The sequence below is a fragment of the Primulina eburnea genome, chromosome 2, assembly GCF_022965805.1.
Source record: "Primulina eburnea isolate SZY01 chromosome 2, ASM2296580v1, whole genome shotgun sequence".
Classification (NCBI taxonomy): Eukaryota; Viridiplantae; Streptophyta; class Magnoliopsida; order Lamiales; family Gesneriaceae; genus Primulina; species Primulina eburnea.
Genome location: NC_133102.1, coordinates 45,870,643 through 45,889,140, shown reverse-complemented (window position 1 = coordinate 45,889,140; position 18,498 = coordinate 45,870,643). Strand labels below are relative to the sequence as shown.

Sequence of the window (18,498 nt, the reverse complement as noted above, 5' to 3'; positions counted from 1 at the left end):
TTTACATCTACCGATTCCCAAAACTTGACCAGGTGCGAACTTCGATTAGTTGTATGAATGTATCGATAGATCGCAAGTTTGATTTGGTGCACGTATATACCATATAGATGATGGACTCGATTTGTTTCCACATACTTTGACAAAAATAAATGAATACATATAAAATTTTAATTTTCTAAAATTTCTTGAATCTCTATACGTGTTCCGATGATTGCTAAACGTGGTTAATCTCAATGGCAGACTATCAATAACAGAAGGTGGCACTGAAGATGTCTCGCAATCTCAGGGAGTGCATTTGTTTCAACAGGGTCAACAAGTACGTATAAATTTATTAGCATTACTTCAAAAATAATATATTTTTTCTTACATAAAAATATAATGTTATCCAAATTATAACTTGATGAACAATAAATAATGTATAATATATAGTTTAATAAACGTGACAGGTGGTACTGAATAATGGCATCGTTAATGTTACATTTTCCATGGTTGGCCATGTGACCAGCATAACGTATAAAGAGAGTGACAATTTGCTTGAAGCCCAAAATGAAGAACACGATCGGGGGTACGTACTCGCGAGTTTATTCGGTTTAATTTCACTTCCTGATATCAAATTAATGTTTATTATCGAGGTCTTAAATTTGTGAAATTTAAATTGATAGCTATTGGAGTGTCGTATGGAACAAACCAGGAGAAAAAACTTCTATGGAGAGGTACGTATCCAATTATACCTTAATAATTTTCTCTGATAATGCACGTTGAATCGGAAAGTTCAGGCTGAGTCGGATTAAGAACCCCAGATGTTATAGGAGAGAAGATTTAATTTTATCATCCGATGTTATAAAAATAATCGAGTTTCAGATTAAATTTGGTAACGGCGTACCGCGGCCCATATGTCACCTTCTCTAGGCCTGATGTTCATTTTCTCTAACAATAAGGTTACAATGGAAACTATGAAGTGATCGTGCAAAATCCAGAGAAAACGGAGATTTCATTCGCCACAACATGGACAGTTGGTAGTGCGAAAGTTCCTTTAAATGTTGATAAAAGGTAACAAATATTCTAAGTTCTACCAATTGTTGGAATCTAAATTCTACAAATTACAAATTTCTGATAAGTATTGAATGCATAGGTTTGTAATGTTGCGAGGCGCCCCTGGATTCTACACTTACACTGTGCTCGAGAAGCACAAAGGGTGGCCAGCGTTGGACATCCAAATAGCTAGAGTTGTGTTCAAGCTTCAAGAAAATAAGTACGTACAAAGATTGCATTTATTTCCCACCTTTTCTTTTCGTAATTGATCATGGAATAACAATCAATGTCCACGTGCAAAAACTTGTGTGAGACGGTCTCACGGGTCGTATTTTGTAAGAAATCTTTTATTTGGGTCATCCATTAAAATTATTACTTTTTATTATAAGAGTATTACTTTTTATTGTGGATATCGGTAGGGTTGACTTGTCTCACAGATACAGATTCGTGAGACCGTCTCACAAGAGACCTACTCTTAAATTGGTCAAAGTTTTCATTCAACATAATTAAGCCATATAAGCATGAATGAACTTGTATATAACTCTGGGTAGAGATCAACCTACCATTGGGATATGACACCAAGTGTAAATCCAACAATTCACATTTATTATTATGTTCGGGGTCAAAAAAATTTTAATGCACCCCATAATTAAGTTAGAATAAATAAAGATCATTTGATGCAACCCTAGGGTAATATCGAGACTTTGTTGGAGATTTATGTAGCTTTAATGTGAAGTTTACTAAATCTTCATGTTTGGTTGAAGTGAAACTATATATAATCGATTGATTCCGTTTATATATATATAGGTTTCACTACATGTCCATGTCGGATGAGAGGCAAAGGTTCATGCCAATGCCAATAGACCGCAGAAATGGTCAAGTTCTTGGGTATAAAGAAGCTGTTCTCTTGACAAATCCAACCAATCCAGAATTTAAAGGAGAGGTAGTATTTTTTCTAGGGTTGTTTCTCCAACATAAGTGTAAATAACATTATATTACCCTGAGAGATCACATCGACATTAATTTTTTTTAATAATAATGGTTTTTCTAAAACTATCATTTTATTCATGTATGCGCCTTCATATTGCTAGGAATTTTTTTAAAATTAAATCGTCCAATTGATGATTAATAATATTTTTATAGAGTGAACTTGCATACAAACTAGTGATTAATGAAGTTTATCGTACTACTTTGAGAAATGGATTATGTCGTCGTTACGGTCGTCATATTTAGGTGGACGACAAGTATCTGTACTCATGTGATAACAAAGATAACAAGGTTCATGGATGGGTAAGAGATGATTTAGGTGTGGGAATGTGGATGATAACACCCAGCATCGAGTTCAAAACTGGTGGCCCTTTAAAACAAGATCTCACCTCTCATGTTGGCCCTACCATGCTCTCTGTAAGTACTTTGTCTACTTTGATAACTCATATATATAGATTATAGATAGATAGATATAGTTTTTATATATATTGTTTGTTATTCTTAATGTTTCAATGAGTGTGGCCAAGAGACCAATTATTATCGTACATGTAGGTATTTATTAGCCCACATTATGCTGGGGAAGATCTTGCTCTCAAATTTGAGGCAGAAGAATATTGGAAAAAAGTTCTAGGCCCCGTTTTTGTTTACCTCAACTCCGACGTTTCAGCCAAGACCAACCCGTCGGTACTTTGGGACGACGCCAAGCAGAGGGTACGTACACAAGTGTATTTCCATTAATCCACATTTAAGAGCTAGCGGCTAAAACGATGATTATATTTATATAGAAGAAAACATGAAATATTATTTTGGTGGTGTTACACAGATGTCGAAGGAGGTCGCTAGCTGGCCTTATGATTTTCCTGTTTCGAACGACTTTATTAAATCCAACCAAAGAGGTTCAGTAAGCGGCCAACTACTTGTTCATGACAGGTAAGTTCAACTGGAAAAAAAGACAATTTTTATCTTGTAAATTGGAGTCTAATCCTCTAATTAACTAAAATTAAATCATAGAAAATCCAATTCAAGCCAACTCATACATGGTACTGATTTTACCATTTTCCGCTAATTTGGCTACCTAACTTAATATAAGAACATCAGTCGTGACTATTGCACGACGAATTATCATTGTAAATTCAATATTCTAGAGCCCAAGTAAACATTTTAATGAAAGGTATGAATATATTCGTGTAGATATATAAATAAGGAACCTGTGCCAGCCACATCGGCTTATGTTGGATTGGCAGCCGTAGGGGATCCAGGCTCATGGGAAACTGAAAGCAAGGTTAATTAATTATATCTCACTTTCCTCCATCGAGAATATTCATAAAATTTTAAAAAAATGCAACTATTTTGAAATATGTATTTTTGGTTTAGGGTTATCAATTCTGGACACAAACGGACGGTAATGGAAGTTTCTTGATCAACAATGTGATCCCCGGAACATACAGCTTGTTTGCATGGGTTACTGGAACAGTTGGAGATTACAAACACCCTACGGACATCATCGTCGAGCCAGGTTATTTCGAATGCTCTCTATATTTTTCTTGTCAAATCCTACATATATTTTGGTTAAATAAATCATGTCCAATATTGAATTCTAGGCTCAGATATTAAGCTGAACAATGCCGTTTTTGAGGCTCCAAGGATCGGTCCTACGCTGTGGGAGATCGGAATCCCTGATCGAACGGCTGCTGAGTTTTTTATCCCCGATCCAATATATAAGATGCATCCATATAAAATTTACACAGAAAGGTTTTTATCAAATTAAAACAATACATTAATGTTTATCGTTTAAGCCCTAAATAGCCACTGGGGACATCATTATTCTCTTCATGATTTTCAGGTTCAGACAATACGGGTTATGGGCTCGTTATACAGACTTGTATCCCACATCTGATCTAGTGTATACTATTGGACAAAGCAATTACATGAAAGACTGGTTCTTTTCGCACGTCACAAGGTACGAGAAAACTATATAATATTTAATAAATAGGGAAATTGCCAATTCGATCCTTTAGGTTGGTCTAATTTTGTTTCTGGTCCTCTGATATTCTCATTTCAGTCTTGGTGCAAAAACTTTATTTCTAAAGTGGCTAATTTTGAGCCTGATGTTGATGAAATGTCTGGAACCATATCAGCGCTTCGGTAAAACCGAACAAAATTATAAAAGAAACGGAGTTATTACATTGAGATAGAAAAGAGACTAATTAAAGGATCTAAATCAAAATTAGGTCAACTTATAGTTCCAACTATTTTTCCTGAATGATACAAACTTGATAAATTGTTTTTCGAAATAAATTTTTTTGTTGGATTGTGTAAAACGAAATTCAGGAAAACAGGAGACAAACAATATGAAACAACTACATGGAGAATTTTGTTCGACCTCAAAAATGTCAACAAAGAAGCAAACTACACTCTCCAGCTAGCCCTTGCATCAGTTAATGGAGCAGAATTACAAGTACGAAACATACATATCAACATGATTGAGATATTAATCTATAACAATTTAACCATATATATTAAATTATATATGATTTGGATTACTGTATTTTTTTTTCAAGGTACGTATCAACGATGAAATATCGCCTCCGCACTTTACAACCACATTGATAGGCAATGATAATGCACTCGCGAGGCATGGCATCCATGGCCTGTACCATTTTTACAGTATCGGCATCACGGGAAGTCGACTTGTCGATGACATGAATACAATTTTCTTGACTCAAGCAGTAAACTTGGGGCCATTTAGAGAGGTTATGTACGATTATATCCGTCTAGAAGGACCAGCAGCTGAGGATGGCTAATAACACAAACCATTTCTAGGTTTTTATTTGCATGTTATAAATAAGCTGCGTATGGTATGGTTTGCCAAATAATGATCACAGAAATATATATGATTTATTAAATTAATATTTGGTGTATTCTCTTTTGAAGATTTTATTTTTTGTGAAAAGAGTTTGATGTTTAATTCTAATATACTCTATGCTGAAGCATGTACTTTGATTTTTTACAACGTATAAATCCAAAGACCGGAAAGGGACTAATCCTAAACTCCGACAAAATACAACTATGATTTTTTACAACGTAAATAAGGTAATCCAGTTCTATCTAGCTTTATACAGCTCAAAACGTCCCTGTGCATATTATTTATTACATCATAAAATTTAGCAGGTTTAATTTATGAGCATAAGCCTCACGAGCCAACCGATCCGCAGCCTGATTCCCTTCACTATAGAAGTGTGTGATGAGGCATGGAATTCCTCGTAGCAAGACTTGAATTGCCGTAACTATATGCTCCAAGTCCCAAGCTATTTGCATCGAATAAATTGATAACATAGAGAGAAGAAGAATATGGTTTCTTATTGAACCGTAGAAACAACCTAAAGAGTTTATATAGTTAAGGTTTACAATGAAAGTAAATAAACTAAAATATCCTTAGGCACTAATAAATATAATATTACTAATATAATATAACTAATATTCCCCCTCAAACTCACGATGCTGCAGCGATAAGCATTGAGAGTTTGTCAGACAAGAAACGGAAGCGCGAAGCCGAAAGTGCTTTTGTAAACATATCAGCAATTTGCAGATGAGAAGAAACAAATGGCAATGTGATGGTGCCGATCTGTAGGTGGTGGCGAGTGACATGACAATCAATCTCGATATGTTTGGTTCGCTCATGAAAAACTGGATTGTGTGCAATCTGAATAGCACTCTGATTATCACAATGTAATGGAGTTGGGTGACAAATAGAAATACCCATATTAGCAAGCAACCGGCGTAACCAAACAATTTCACAGGTAGTCGAGGCCATGGCACGATACTCTGCTTCTGTAGAAGAGCGAGATATGACATCTTGTTTCTTGCTCTTCTACGAAATAGGCGAGTCACCGAGGAAAATACAAAATCCAGTGGTCGATTTGCGATCCGTAGGATCACCAGCCCAATCCGCATCAGAATAAGCACGCAGCTCTAACGAAGACGTAGAAGGGAACAAGAGACTATGAAACTGAGTGCCCCGAAGGTACCTGAGAATACGAAGAACGGCAGCCCAATGAACTGTAGTAGGAGCAGTGACAAACTGACTAACCATATGAACAGCATGCGCAATGTCTGGGCGAGTCACAGTAAGATAAACCAAACTGCCTACAATGGTACGATAGAGACTGGAATCTGTCAAAGGAGTGCCATCCGACGGAGAGTATCTAGCATTAGTCTCAAGGGGAGTATCAACAATCTTGTTGTCAGTGAGTCGAGTACGCTCAAACAAATCAGCTATATACTTTGATTGAGATAAGAGATAGCCTTTTGGAGAATAGGCAACCTCAATTCCCAAAAAATAACGTAGCACACCCAAATCTTTCATAGCGAAGCAACGTGCCAACTCAGACTTCAAAGACTCAATACCTTTATAATCATCACCAGTAATTATCATGTCATCAACATACAAGGATAATAGAATACGACCTGCCGTTGTACGCTTAACAAATAATGCCGAATCGTGGTGACTAGGAAGAAAGCCAAACGAAGTGATCACTATGGAAAACTTCTCAAACCAGGCACGTGGTGCTTGTTTGAGACCATAAAGAGCTTTGCGAAGTTTGCAAACTTTACCAGGTTGATGAGCTACACTGGGAGGAGGTGTCATATAAACTTTCTCATGAAGATCACCATTCAAGAAGGCATTCTTGACATCCATCTGAGATATTTTCCATTGACAAACAGAGGCAACTGCAATCAGAGTTCGAACAGTCATCATTTTTGCAACAGGGGCAAAAGTTTCTTCGTAATCCATGCCATACTCCTGGGAATAGCCTTTAGCAACAAGTCGGGCCTTGTATCGTTCAATAGATCCATCGGATTTGGTTTTAATCTTATACACCCAACGAGAACCAATGGTATGTTTTCCAGACGACAGCGAAACCAAATCCCATGTATGAGTCTGGTGTAGAGCAGTAAGTTCCTCAGCCATAGCAGCCTGCCAAAGAGGATCACGAACTGCTTCTCTATAGGATGAAGGCTAGGAAAGACGATGAACAGAGGCAACAAAAGAAGCAAAGGAAGTAGAATAAGATGAGTACTCAAAATCAGGGAGTTTAGTAGACTTACGAGTACGAGTAGACTGACGCAGAGGAGGATCGTCCGCAATCTCATCCGATAACTGGGTGGTCGTAGGAGTAGGGGCATGAGAGGTGGATGCCTCGTGAACCAAAGTATCAGATAGAACTTCGCCGGGGTCGGTATCAAAGGGGTCAATACGAACTAAATCTGACCGTGTCATGTGATGAGAACTAGTAGGAACAGAAAAGAAGGGAATATGCTCTAAAAACACAACATGACGCGAGACATATAGTTTTTGACTAACTGGATCAAAACAACGATATCCCTTTTGACCAACACCATAACCCAAAAAGACACATAAGGCGGACCGAGGAGACAATTTATTACGCTCAACATGTGGTCGGAGAACAAAGCAAGTACAACCGAAGACGCGCAACGATGAATAATCAGGTGAATGACTATATAACTTTTCAAAAAGGGACAAACCGGAATTATGAGATATAGGAATTCTATTGATCACATAAGCAGCTGTAAGTACTGCCTCCCACCAAAACTCACTTGGAACCTCGGCTGACAACAAAAACGAACGAGCTGTTTCAACAAGATGACGATGTTTCCTTTCAGCAACACCATTTTGTTGAGGAGTGTCTGTACACGAGGTTTGGTGGATAGTCCCATCAGAAGCAAGTAACTGAGAAAAATTGTTAGAAGTGTATTCACCCCCCAAATCACACCGAAAACGTTTAATGACAGAGGAATGTTGGGTTTTCACAAGAGCTCTAAAGTTACTGAATATGGTAAGAAAATCAGACATGTGTTTCATAAGATAAACCCAAGTATAACGAGTGAAATCATCAATGAACGAAACATAATATCTGGAACCCCCTTCGGTGGATACAGGAGAGGGTCCCCACACATCAGAATGCACAAGATCAAATGGCGCAATAGACAAAGAAATACTTTTATAAAAAGGCAAGGCTGAAAATTTAGCCAGTTTACAACCACGACAATCGAAATATCATGACTGGATAAATGACCTAAAACTCCTGTAGACAACAAAAAATTTAAACGAGACGCAGAAACATGACCCAAACGAGAATGCCAAAGATAAAAATCAGAAGACGAACAACTCAAACGAAAAGACGACAAATCCACACTAGAAGCAGCAATATCTGATATTTGGAGCTCATCCAAAACATAGAGTCCCCCTTCCCTACGGCCTGTCCCAATCACCTTCTGAGATTGCGGGTCCTGAACACAACAATTGGTAGAAGTAAAAAGAACTGAGAGACCAGAATCACACAATTGACCAACAGATGCAAGATTTAAGGTTAGACTAGGAATATGGTATACATCTGATAGAGATACATGAGATGTGTTAACAGAACCAATTCCTACCAATGGCATTGGAGTACCATCGACGGTCATGACAGACAAAGAGGGAGCAGAAGTAACAGACGTAAAAGAATCAATATCAGGAGACATATGATGAGAAGCGCCTGAATCTAAGATCCATAAGGGAGACGTTTTACCTGAATTAGCAGACAAAGACAAACCTTTAGGAGAGGAGGCTGACATGGCATGAGACTGTGAAGTAAGGAACTGCTGAAACTGCTCAAACATATATGGATCCAAAGACGGGGCAGCAACTGCATTGTTGGATTGAGGTGGGCGATACGACCATGGAGCAGTCTGCGACGGGCGTTGTTGTGGTGGTCGTTGTTGCTGCTGTTGCTTGCCTTTACTCAGCAATTTCGGACACTGAGCCTTCCAATGACCTTTCCCCTTGCAGAAAGCACATTCATCCAGAGAGACCTTAGGAGCTGATCTGTTTTGGTTGCTAGGTGGAGAATGTTGAGGAGCAACAAAGACGGATGGAGTCGTATTTGTGACAGACACCTTATCTACTTTAGACTTAAGCCGAATCTCCTCTGCTAACAGTTCATTAACCACTGAATCAACAGATGGAAGAGGAGAACGATGTAGAATTGTCCCACGCAATCCCTCGAAATCATTCCGAAGGGCCATCAAAAACTGTACCAGACGTTGGGCTTCTCTACGAGAAATATACGGTTCAAATGCTCGCAGCTCTGCAGACTCAGTGAGAGCCAACTGATCCCAGAGATTAGTCATGGCAGAATAAAACTCTTGAATACTCATATCATTCTGCTGAAGTGCGCGAATATCTGTCTCCAATTGATACTGTTTGGCGAAATTAGACTGCGTATACAATCTAGCCAGATGATCCCATACCTCTTTAGCCGTCTCATACTTAGCCAACTGAACACCAATAGAGTGAGTAACAGAATTGTTAATCCACGTAATAATTTTTGAATTATCAGCCTCCCAATTGTCGACCAAGGCCGCATAATCGTTTGCCTGGTCGTCTGTAGGTTTAACCCGCACACCTGTAACATAGTTCCACATAGATTTTCCACGCAAAAAATTCTTCATAACATAGCTCCAATACGTGTAGTTTTTACCATCCAATTGAATACTAATCGACTGAAGGGAATCATCCTTACGACTAGCCATAATGAAATAGACACAGAGAAGAAATCCCCAAATCTGAAATTCTTGAATCAACAGAAATTTGAAATCCCCAAATAACCAAATCAACAGATTCGAAAAATCCAAATATTGACAAAATCCAATCAAACAAAGCGAGAACAAATCAAAGCGAAAAATCTGAAAAATCGAAAATTCTGAACCTCAAATTGCAGTCTCGTTTTTCCCTAACCGAACAGTCTTAGAAAACAGAAAAAACGATCCCCACTGTTCAGAATGTACCTCTCTATGTTCTAAACCAACTGTCAAAATTTCAAGACGATCCAACGGCTGAAACGTGAGAGATCGCAATTCTCGTTCTGCTGCTGCTGAAAAATCCGAAAATCCGAAAAATCCCCTTCTTTTTCTTCTTCTTCTTTTCAAATCCGAGAAACGTAATTCGATCCCCAATAACTATAGACTGGATTAACAGTCTCTCAAAACATCAAACAAATTTATAGGGCGGCTCTGATACCATGATAACATAGAGAGAAGAAGAATAGGGTTTCTTATTGAACCATAGAAACAACCTAAAGAGTTTATATAGTTAAGGTTTACAATGAAAGTAAATAGACTAAAATATCCTTAGGCACTAATAAATATAATATTACTAATATAATATAACTAATATAAATGACATAACAGCAACTTCCCGAGTCTGCTCAATCAAAACTGGAATTTGTTTTAAAAAATATTTGCAAAAACAAATCCCCTCCAAACGTGCAAACTCATTAAATGACCACAACAAGTTCACATAAGAATTTCTAAAAGCCTCCAATTGTGATTAGTCTGTTAACTTTGCTTCTTCCTTCCTTTTTTTTTTACAATTTTATTATTTTTTTCTATGTGGCGCTGATGTGTCTACTTAAATATAAAAAGGGCAAAATTGAAAAAAATATAATACAAAAATTACCATAAAAAATTAAAGAAAAATCAATTTGATAATATAACTGAACAAAATCACAAAACGTCTCCCTATGTTGTATGATGTGAATTCATCCCGATGGCTGGTTAAGGTTACGACATGAACTTGCAATCGATTGACATTTTGTAAAATTAATTAACGTTGGTTTACGAATCTTTAGGATTGTCAAGTGTGCCTATATAATTTTTAACAAAAAATAATTTACAGAATGCCTAGCCTATCGTGAAGTAAAATCGATCAAATTCATGATGGTGTTCAACGACTAATTATTTTGTGATTACGAACCACGTACATAAAATCTTATTCCAATTAACGAATTAATTGTATTTCATGCTCATTATTCTAAGTTTGACCATATGGCTGGCTGTCTATTATGAGCGAACGAAAAGTTTTCTTTTCTACTAATGCCTTTTCATTGTGACATAAAAAATAATTTAAAAATAATCATACGACTCCAACGATAAATTCATGCAATGGATCTTAATAGATATTAAGATCGATTTATATTTTTTGATTATATATATAAAAAAATTAGTGGTGCATTTATTATTCAAAATTGTTGCTAGAATCTGGAAAATAGTCAAGGATATTAATTTTAGATTTCCATTTATACATGATGGATGAATCTATTCTGAATCGGATTATAGATTACAATCACTTAATTTAATACCGTGCGAATAAATTATATTTCCCATTTTATCATGACTAGATATCTAGCATTTCTGCTTCAAAATAATATACAAAATTCAAATCTAATTTGAATACCCTATCGATCTTGTTATATATACAAGCCCTACGTAAATTCTTCATTTCTAAGCACTTCTTTTAGGTACCCTTTCTTTTCTTCTACATCTTCTATCAATGAATTCGTGGGTGAAATCAGTTAAAATTTCTTTACGAAAGGTCTAAACTAATTGAGAACGTCATGTAATATATTCAAAGTAAAGAAAATCAGGAGTTTAAAAGAAGAATGATATGCCTAGTGAAACACCAGCCAGAATGATCGCTACGACATCTTTTTACGTGGCCAATCTGGTGATATTTCCGCAGGTTAAAATGGGAACGTGGCGGGTCGAGAGGCGGCTCAAGTTCATATTTGGGTGGATGAGAGTTGTAACACAACTATTCTTTGTGCTTGGTGACATTCGAGGGTGAGTACTTGAAAAATATACTCTTGATCTCTTTTTAGCTAGGGTTTTCGCTCGCGCGCGTTCATGTGTCTCTATAATTGCCCACTTAGGTTATGATTGTACATCAATATAAATTTTTTTCGAAATTAGATTAATGCATATATATATACCATTAATTAGCTAGTTATTTGTACATTGATAAAACGTGAGACGACTCGACAAATTTTCTATTATTTTTCCATGTCATAATTTCGATTTGTACGTACGTAGTGCAATCTTTGATTTTTTTGTTTTTAAATTTCAGGCAAGCAAGGCAGGAGACTTGTGGAGTGCAATTACTTCAACAAGATCAACAAGTAAAAATAATTATACTATCTCTTTCCCTTATAAAATTATATTTATTTACTGGTCGATTGAATACATGCGATACCCGAGATTATCCCAATGTATTTTCCGAATCTAGTTTCTAGATCGATTTTGAGTAATTATTAAAATATTTGAACAAAAATAAATGCAATATACATCGAATAAAAATATTTATTTTATTTATAACTTCTCAGAAAAATTCAATTGGAGATCAAGCCTAAAAGTAATACAGATAAAAAATATTTTTAATTAGAAAGATAATAAAAGTCGTTCATATATATACATACGATTGAAATTGTGTGGCAGGTGCTATTGTATAATGGCATTATCAGCATCACGTTGACAGCACCCGCTGGAGTGCTGACCAGCGTCACGTATAATGGGAGTCAAAATTTGCTTGAAACTCGAAATTCAGACGATAATAGAGGGTACGTCAACAATTTTATTTATTATATATATATATATATAAATTTATAAAATACAACTTTATTTTCTAAGAAAAAAATATTAAATCGGCTCTGTTAAATTGATAGGTATTGGGATGTTATCTGGAACATACCAGGCGACCATGGTCGGATGGACAAGTAAATACTATCATGTCCTAATATATATGCGATCAAACATATAAATATATATTACAAAGTTTAATATATAAATTTTTTTTTCCTTGTTTCGAAAATTTTAGGTTGTTCAACTCAGATTCTTTTCGAAGTGAACATCGAATCGTATGTTTTTTTTTAATTTATCGAAATTCATAAATGGCGATGTTTACTTTGAACAAATCAAAAGTACGTGACACATAAAGTTGAAGAAATATAAGCATAAATGGAAAATCTCTTATTTTGTAGGTTTCTTGGGACAAGCTACAACGTAATACTACAAGATGAAAATCAAACTGAAATTTCATTCACCAGGACATGGGCAGTTGGTAGTGAAAAAGTCCCCTTAAATATCGACAAAAGGTACGTAAGATATATTTTTATAGTCTCTAATTTAATTTATATGAAAATGAAACCTTAATTAAATTCTATTTCTTAAGTTTGATCACTTTCTTGTTTCTACGCAGATTTGTAATGTTCCGTGACTCCCCTGGATTCTATACGTATGCTGTGCTTGAGAAGCTCGAAGGATGGCCAGCTTTCGACATCCAAGAAGGGCGATTTTTGTTGAAGCTTCAAGAAAACATGTAACTACCATTTTGTTTTAATTTGATGTGTGATGCTATATATGAACTTTCCTACTCCTTACCCAAAAATTAGTCTTAGTGTATACATATGTGTGTGTGTGTGTCTACATATACGATATTGAAAATTTTAATTGATTTATGCTGTACACCTACGTGCATATACGAATAGGTTCCACTACATGGCCATGTCGGATGTAAGGCAAAGGGTTATGCCAATGCCAATAGATCGCGTTACAGGAACCGTGCTCGATTATCCCGAAGCTGTTCTACTCACTAATCCAACCAATCCGGAGCTCAAAGGAGAGGTTAGAAATAATCCTCTTGATGATTAGCAAATAAATTGATGGAGAATTTCAAATTTGGTCTTGCTGAAATAAAATGACATTTATTTAATTTTAGTCAATTTTTTGTACAAAGTGTTGGTTTGGCGCCAGACATGTCTTGTCAGCAATTTTAGGTGCCCTGTCATCTATATCGCATGTCAAGTCAGTATTTCGATGATTTTTTTTTAAAGAATAAAATAAATCAAATCTTGCACCAAGTCGAAATTTTAATTAATCAAAGTGAACAAATTTTGCTTCCCCACCCCCCTCCCCCATACTAATAATATTCATTATTTGTTCTATGTAATCTAACATGGACCATACATACATTGGTGTTACGAGTATGTCGTAGGTGGACGATAAATATCTGTACTCGTGTGATAACAAAGATAACAAGGTTCATGGATGGGTAAGCAGTGATCTAGGAGCCGGGATGTGGATGATAACGCCAAGCAATGAGTTCAAAACGGGAGGCCCTTTGAAGCAAGATCTCACCTCTCATGTTGGCCCTACTATGCTCTCCGTAAGTTGTTTGTCACACATCAATTCTTAAAAATCATACGGCTGTGACCATATTTTTAGTTTTTTAGTTTGTTCAATTCTTCGCGCGTGACGTATATGTATTATAATGTTTGTGATGGAAATTAAAAGGATTTCATTCATCGTACGTGTAGATGTTTATTAGCACGCACTATGCGGGGGAAGATCTAGCTCTCAAATTCAAGGCTGAAGAGTACTGGAAAAAGGTGTTCGGTCCTTTTCTGGTTTATTTCAACTCTGATGCTTTAGCGAAGGTGAATGCTTCTATACTTTGGGAGGATGCCAAAAAAAAGGTGCGTAAAAATGTGGTTTTTGAAGTACGTACTTTCAAAGTTGAAGACGTTCTTTATATATTTTTGGAATACATATCAGGCGTCGGAGGAGGTTGGTAGTTGGCCATACGGTTTCCCTCTTGCAAAAGATTTCCTTAAATCCGATCAAAGGGGTGAGATAAGCGGCCAATTACATGTTTATGACAGGTATTTTTGTGAACGTAAGATGCTAACTTGTCACATTAATGAAACAATAATTTAGATATAAAGTTAAGTACGGGTATATGTTAAGTAAACCGTATCTATATAAGTAAGAAAAACATAGATTATTAATTTAGATAGGAATTATTTTGGTTTAGTTGGGAGAAGAGACTGTTAAAATCGAGTCTCGAACTCGAGACAATGTCACAAACTTGGGACCTTGTTGCTAAATAATAAACAAGTCATCGGAGTTTAGAAATGAATTATATTTCATACAAAAATTACATTTTTTAGGTACGTAAATAATGATGCACCAGGAGCTGGAGCTTATGTTGGATTGGCAACCCCAGGAGAACCGGGGTCGTGGCAAACGGAAAGCAAGGTTAATTAACTATATAATTTAGCTTCTTTTTTTTTTAAATCTCAATTATTCATTAAATATCATTTATTTTTCTAGATTTAATATGTATTTGGGTATCAGGGCTATCAATTTTGGACACAAGCAGACGCTGATGGAAATTTCTCAATTAAGCATGTGGTGCCTGGAACATATTCCCTCTTTGCATGGGTTCCCGGAATTATCGGAGACTACAAATATACTCCTAACATAACCATTTTTCCAGGTTTTTTTCCCTCTATTCTTTTTACAATTTTTTTCTAGGTAAAGAAAATATATCATCTTCTCGGATAATTTGTACTTTGTTTTCAGTAAAGAGAACGTTAAGCAGGTTTTAAGAGTGATTCTATATACACCAGGTGTATTTTTTGTTTAATATATTCGCGCAAACATCTCATCAATATTTAAAAAAAAAAAATATGTGAGGTCTATCAATACTTTTTTTCCAGATTGAGATGTTCGTGGGAATATATTATACAAATACAAAACCCGGTTTTAAAAGGTACAGAAGTTGAAGATGGATCAGTTAACAAATTTTGTTATACGATTTGAACGCAGGATCTGATATTAAGCTAGACAATGTGGTTTTTGAGCCACCAAGGAAAGGTCCTACGCTATGGGAGATTGGAATCCCGGATCGTACGGCTTCTGAATTTTTCATCCCAGATCCAACTAACTATAAGATACATTTGTACAAAAATGACACAGAAAAGCAAGTCCTCTCCGCATACATGAGAAATTTAATTACAAAAATTAAACTGCTAATGATCATTATTCACATTTCACGATTTACAGGTTTAGACAATATGGATTATGGTATTGCTACAAGGATTTATACCCCGACGCTGATTTAAACTTCACCGTTGGAGAAAGTAACTACGAGAAAGATTGGTTTTTCGCTCACGTTACAAGGTATATTCGTCATTTTTCAGCATTTTAATCTCAATTTTTGATAATATATTGTAACACACTTAACGCAGTTATCTTGCCAATAATCTTCTTAATATGGAGTTTTTCTAAAGTAGAATCCGTAAATTGGCCTGGATTTCATAAATTGGTGATTTATATATTTTTCTTGTATTTTTACACATTTTTTATTAGAACGATGACATAAAGCCATCATTGTTGACAAGACACCGGATATTATTGAAATATTATCGACAATTCGGTAAAAAAATATTAAAAGAACAAAACAAGTCAAATTATTGTGCTAAGACAAATTATGACTAATTAAATGACCCCTTACATAAAAAAAATTTATTTCCCCGGTTTTTAAAATAAGATAGATTTTATTAACAATGTGTATAAGCTATTCATGGGTTTTAATTACTTATGCTGCAATTCAGGAAACTGGGATATCGTCAATACGAAGCAACAACATGGAGAATTTTGTTCGACCTTGAAAATGTAAAAAATGGGGCAAACTACACTTCTGCAATTGGCCCTTGCATCGGCCAACGGTGCAGAATTACAAGTACAAAAACACCATTTTCTTTAGCCATATAAGTTTCTATAACTAATATATATTTATTTTCTTCTGTCCATACTGATGATATCCTACTGTATATTTTTCAAGGTACGATTCAATGATCCAGAATTGCCTCCAGATTTTACAACAAACTTGATTGGCCAAGACAATGCAGTTGCGAGACATAGTATTCATGGATTATACCATCTCTATAGTATCGATATCGCAGGAAGTCGACTCGTCGATGGCAAGAACACCATATTCTTAACACAGGCAATGAACATGGGTCCGTTCAAAGAAGTCGTGTACGATTATATCCGTTTCGAAGGACCTGCGGAGGCCCCATAAGAGAAACCCTCATAGGTGGTCCATCGATCATCTCATGTAAAAAATACATAACACAACTGTGTTTTCAATCACATCAGATCAATGATCCAAATCCGTTTGCATTAGGCACATTTTTAGGCCTAATTTCACAAGAATCAATAAATCTAAACGGGTACCCACCTCGATCCATACCTGAAGTTTAAACGTATTAACCCGTCGACCATATGATCAGACCTGTCACAAGTTCAATTCTTTTGACATCTTTAATAAAACTAATAAATATACATCAAAAGCAATAAATCCATTAAAAAAACAAAAAGAAAGGTTATTTTTTTTAAAAAAAAAGAAGAAAAAATGTGGTTGAATACTGCTGGAAACTGAAAATGAAAAGACAAGGCATGACAAAGAAGAGACTGACATAGGTGGTAACCCTTGACCAACTTACCCACACAGTGTTTGTCGCCTCCAAGGACTTCACCGTGCAAAGTACGCCCAACTAATCAATTTGTTCCTGTCTCCTACTTCTGCATGCTACTTTTTATATACTCAGTGGATTAATTAATTATGTGTTAAAGGCTGGCTATCAATTAAATTTATTCAAGAACCAATATTTGCACCCAAAAGATAAAATTTGATTTGAGTAGATTTTTCTTTCTGATCTAGTAAAAGTTGCTTAATAGAGTTATTATTTATATAGTCGATCGCTGATAATGATTATAAACTCGTAAAAAATTTATCGTATTAGGTCCAAGTTCCAATCTTAACATAGTATCAGAGCCCGGGTTCCACCGTTATGTATTGGACTGCCTATAGTTAGGCCACCCGTTTTGCACATAATTGGTTCATTTGTAAATTCCACGCTCCAGATGTTCATTTCTGAGCGTGAGAGGGGTGTGTTAATTGTCTCACATCGGTTAGATAAATAACCTGAGAGTTGTATATATGAGATTGGACAATCCTCCCCGCTTGAGCTAACTTTTGGGGTTGAGTTAGGTTCAAGTTCCAATCTTAACAAGTAGTATGCAGGTAAAAAAAATTTCACAAATTTGTGTGTGTGTAAAATTGTCTATAAAAATTGAAAAATATAGAATACAAAATAATATATCATTCACATTAAATTAAAAACGTTCATTAAAATGAGGAGAGCATGCCAGACAAGTTACATTGATTCATGCATGCAAAATTAACCAACTCCGCCCCCGCGAATGACTACGAGGCAAGAAAAGATGGCTCAGGTAAAATATCATTTTTTTTTTTTTACGATTTTTTCTGATTTGTAATATATTTAAAGGTTTAATGGGTTTCACATTGTGTAAAAATCTAAGTGGTAAAAAATGAATAAAAATAATTAATGTAGGGGACCTTTAATGACATGCGGATTTGTAATGCATCTATCTATCTTACATTGTGGTCCTTCATTTCATTTGCAGGGTGGCTCTCATTAATTATTCTTCATTATTTACCCTTTCCCGTCCTTTTCATTTTATTTTCTCTCTTTGTCTTTCAAGGCCATCACCTAGTAAATTTATATATATTTAATTTTTTTTAATTTAACTTTTCGATTATACAAAAAATGATTGATTTAATACATTTGATTTTTTTTCAATGATATAAATTTCACAAACGAAAATTTGGAGTTATCTGAAATTTATATAGTAATCATGTGAATTTATTTGTTTTGGATTTTAGTTCAAGTTTGGTATTAATCTAATAAGTTGGATTTTTCATTCTTTTTC

The 18,498-nt window shown here is 35.5% G+C and overlaps 2 protein-coding genes and 1 long non-coding RNA gene across 3 annotated transcripts; all 3 read left to right on the top strand.

Annotated features, from left to right (window-relative positions):
• The first annotated feature begins 751 nt into the window (after positions 1-751).
• Positions 752-4,823, top strand: LOC140824377 (uncharacterized). The gene is made up of 13 exons (XM_073185970.1): positions 752-770; positions 939-1,050; positions 1,133-1,252; positions 1,840-1,975; positions 2,266-2,436; positions 2,572-2,730; positions 2,843-2,949; positions 3,211-3,301; positions 3,394-3,535; positions 3,621-3,771; positions 3,863-3,979; positions 4,351-4,477; positions 4,581-4,823. Exons 1-13 carry the CDS (start codon positions 752-754, stop codon positions 4,821-4,823), a joined length of 1,695 nt encoding a protein of 564 aa, XP_073042071.1.
• Positions 4,824-11,559: 6,736 nt separating this feature from the next.
• LOC140824376 (uncharacterized) lies at positions 11,560-15,695 on the top strand (the record flags this gene model as incomplete). The annotated part of the gene is made up of 13 exons (XM_073185968.1): positions 11,560-11,703; positions 11,987-12,038; positions 12,355-12,476; positions 12,582-12,632; positions 12,897-13,010; positions 13,115-13,234; positions 13,404-13,539; positions 13,910-14,080; positions 14,232-14,390; positions 14,470-14,576; positions 14,865-14,952; positions 15,052-15,193; positions 15,526-15,695. Coding segments are annotated over exons 1-13 (1,527 nt in total), but the record flags the coding sequence as incomplete, so codon positions are not given.
• A 64-nt stretch (positions 15,696-15,759) lies between these two features.
• Positions 15,760-16,783, top strand: LOC140824815 (uncharacterized). The gene is made up of 3 exons (XR_012116463.1): positions 15,760-15,879; positions 16,314-16,441; positions 16,544-16,783. It is a non-coding gene; the product is annotated as an uncharacterized lncRNA (long non-coding RNA).
• The last annotated feature ends 1,715 nt before the right edge of the window (positions 16,784-18,498 follow it).

Coding starts and splice junctions, on each gene's coding strand:
- LOC140824377 (XM_073185970.1), top strand. Junction 2,950..3,210: donor CAACTACTTGTTCATGACAG/GTAAGTTCAACT, acceptor ATATTCGTGTAG/ATATATAAATAAGGAACCTG. Junction 3,772..3,862: donor TATAAAATTTACACAGAAAG/GTTTTTATCAAA, acceptor CATGATTTTCAG/GTTCAGACAATACGGGTTAT.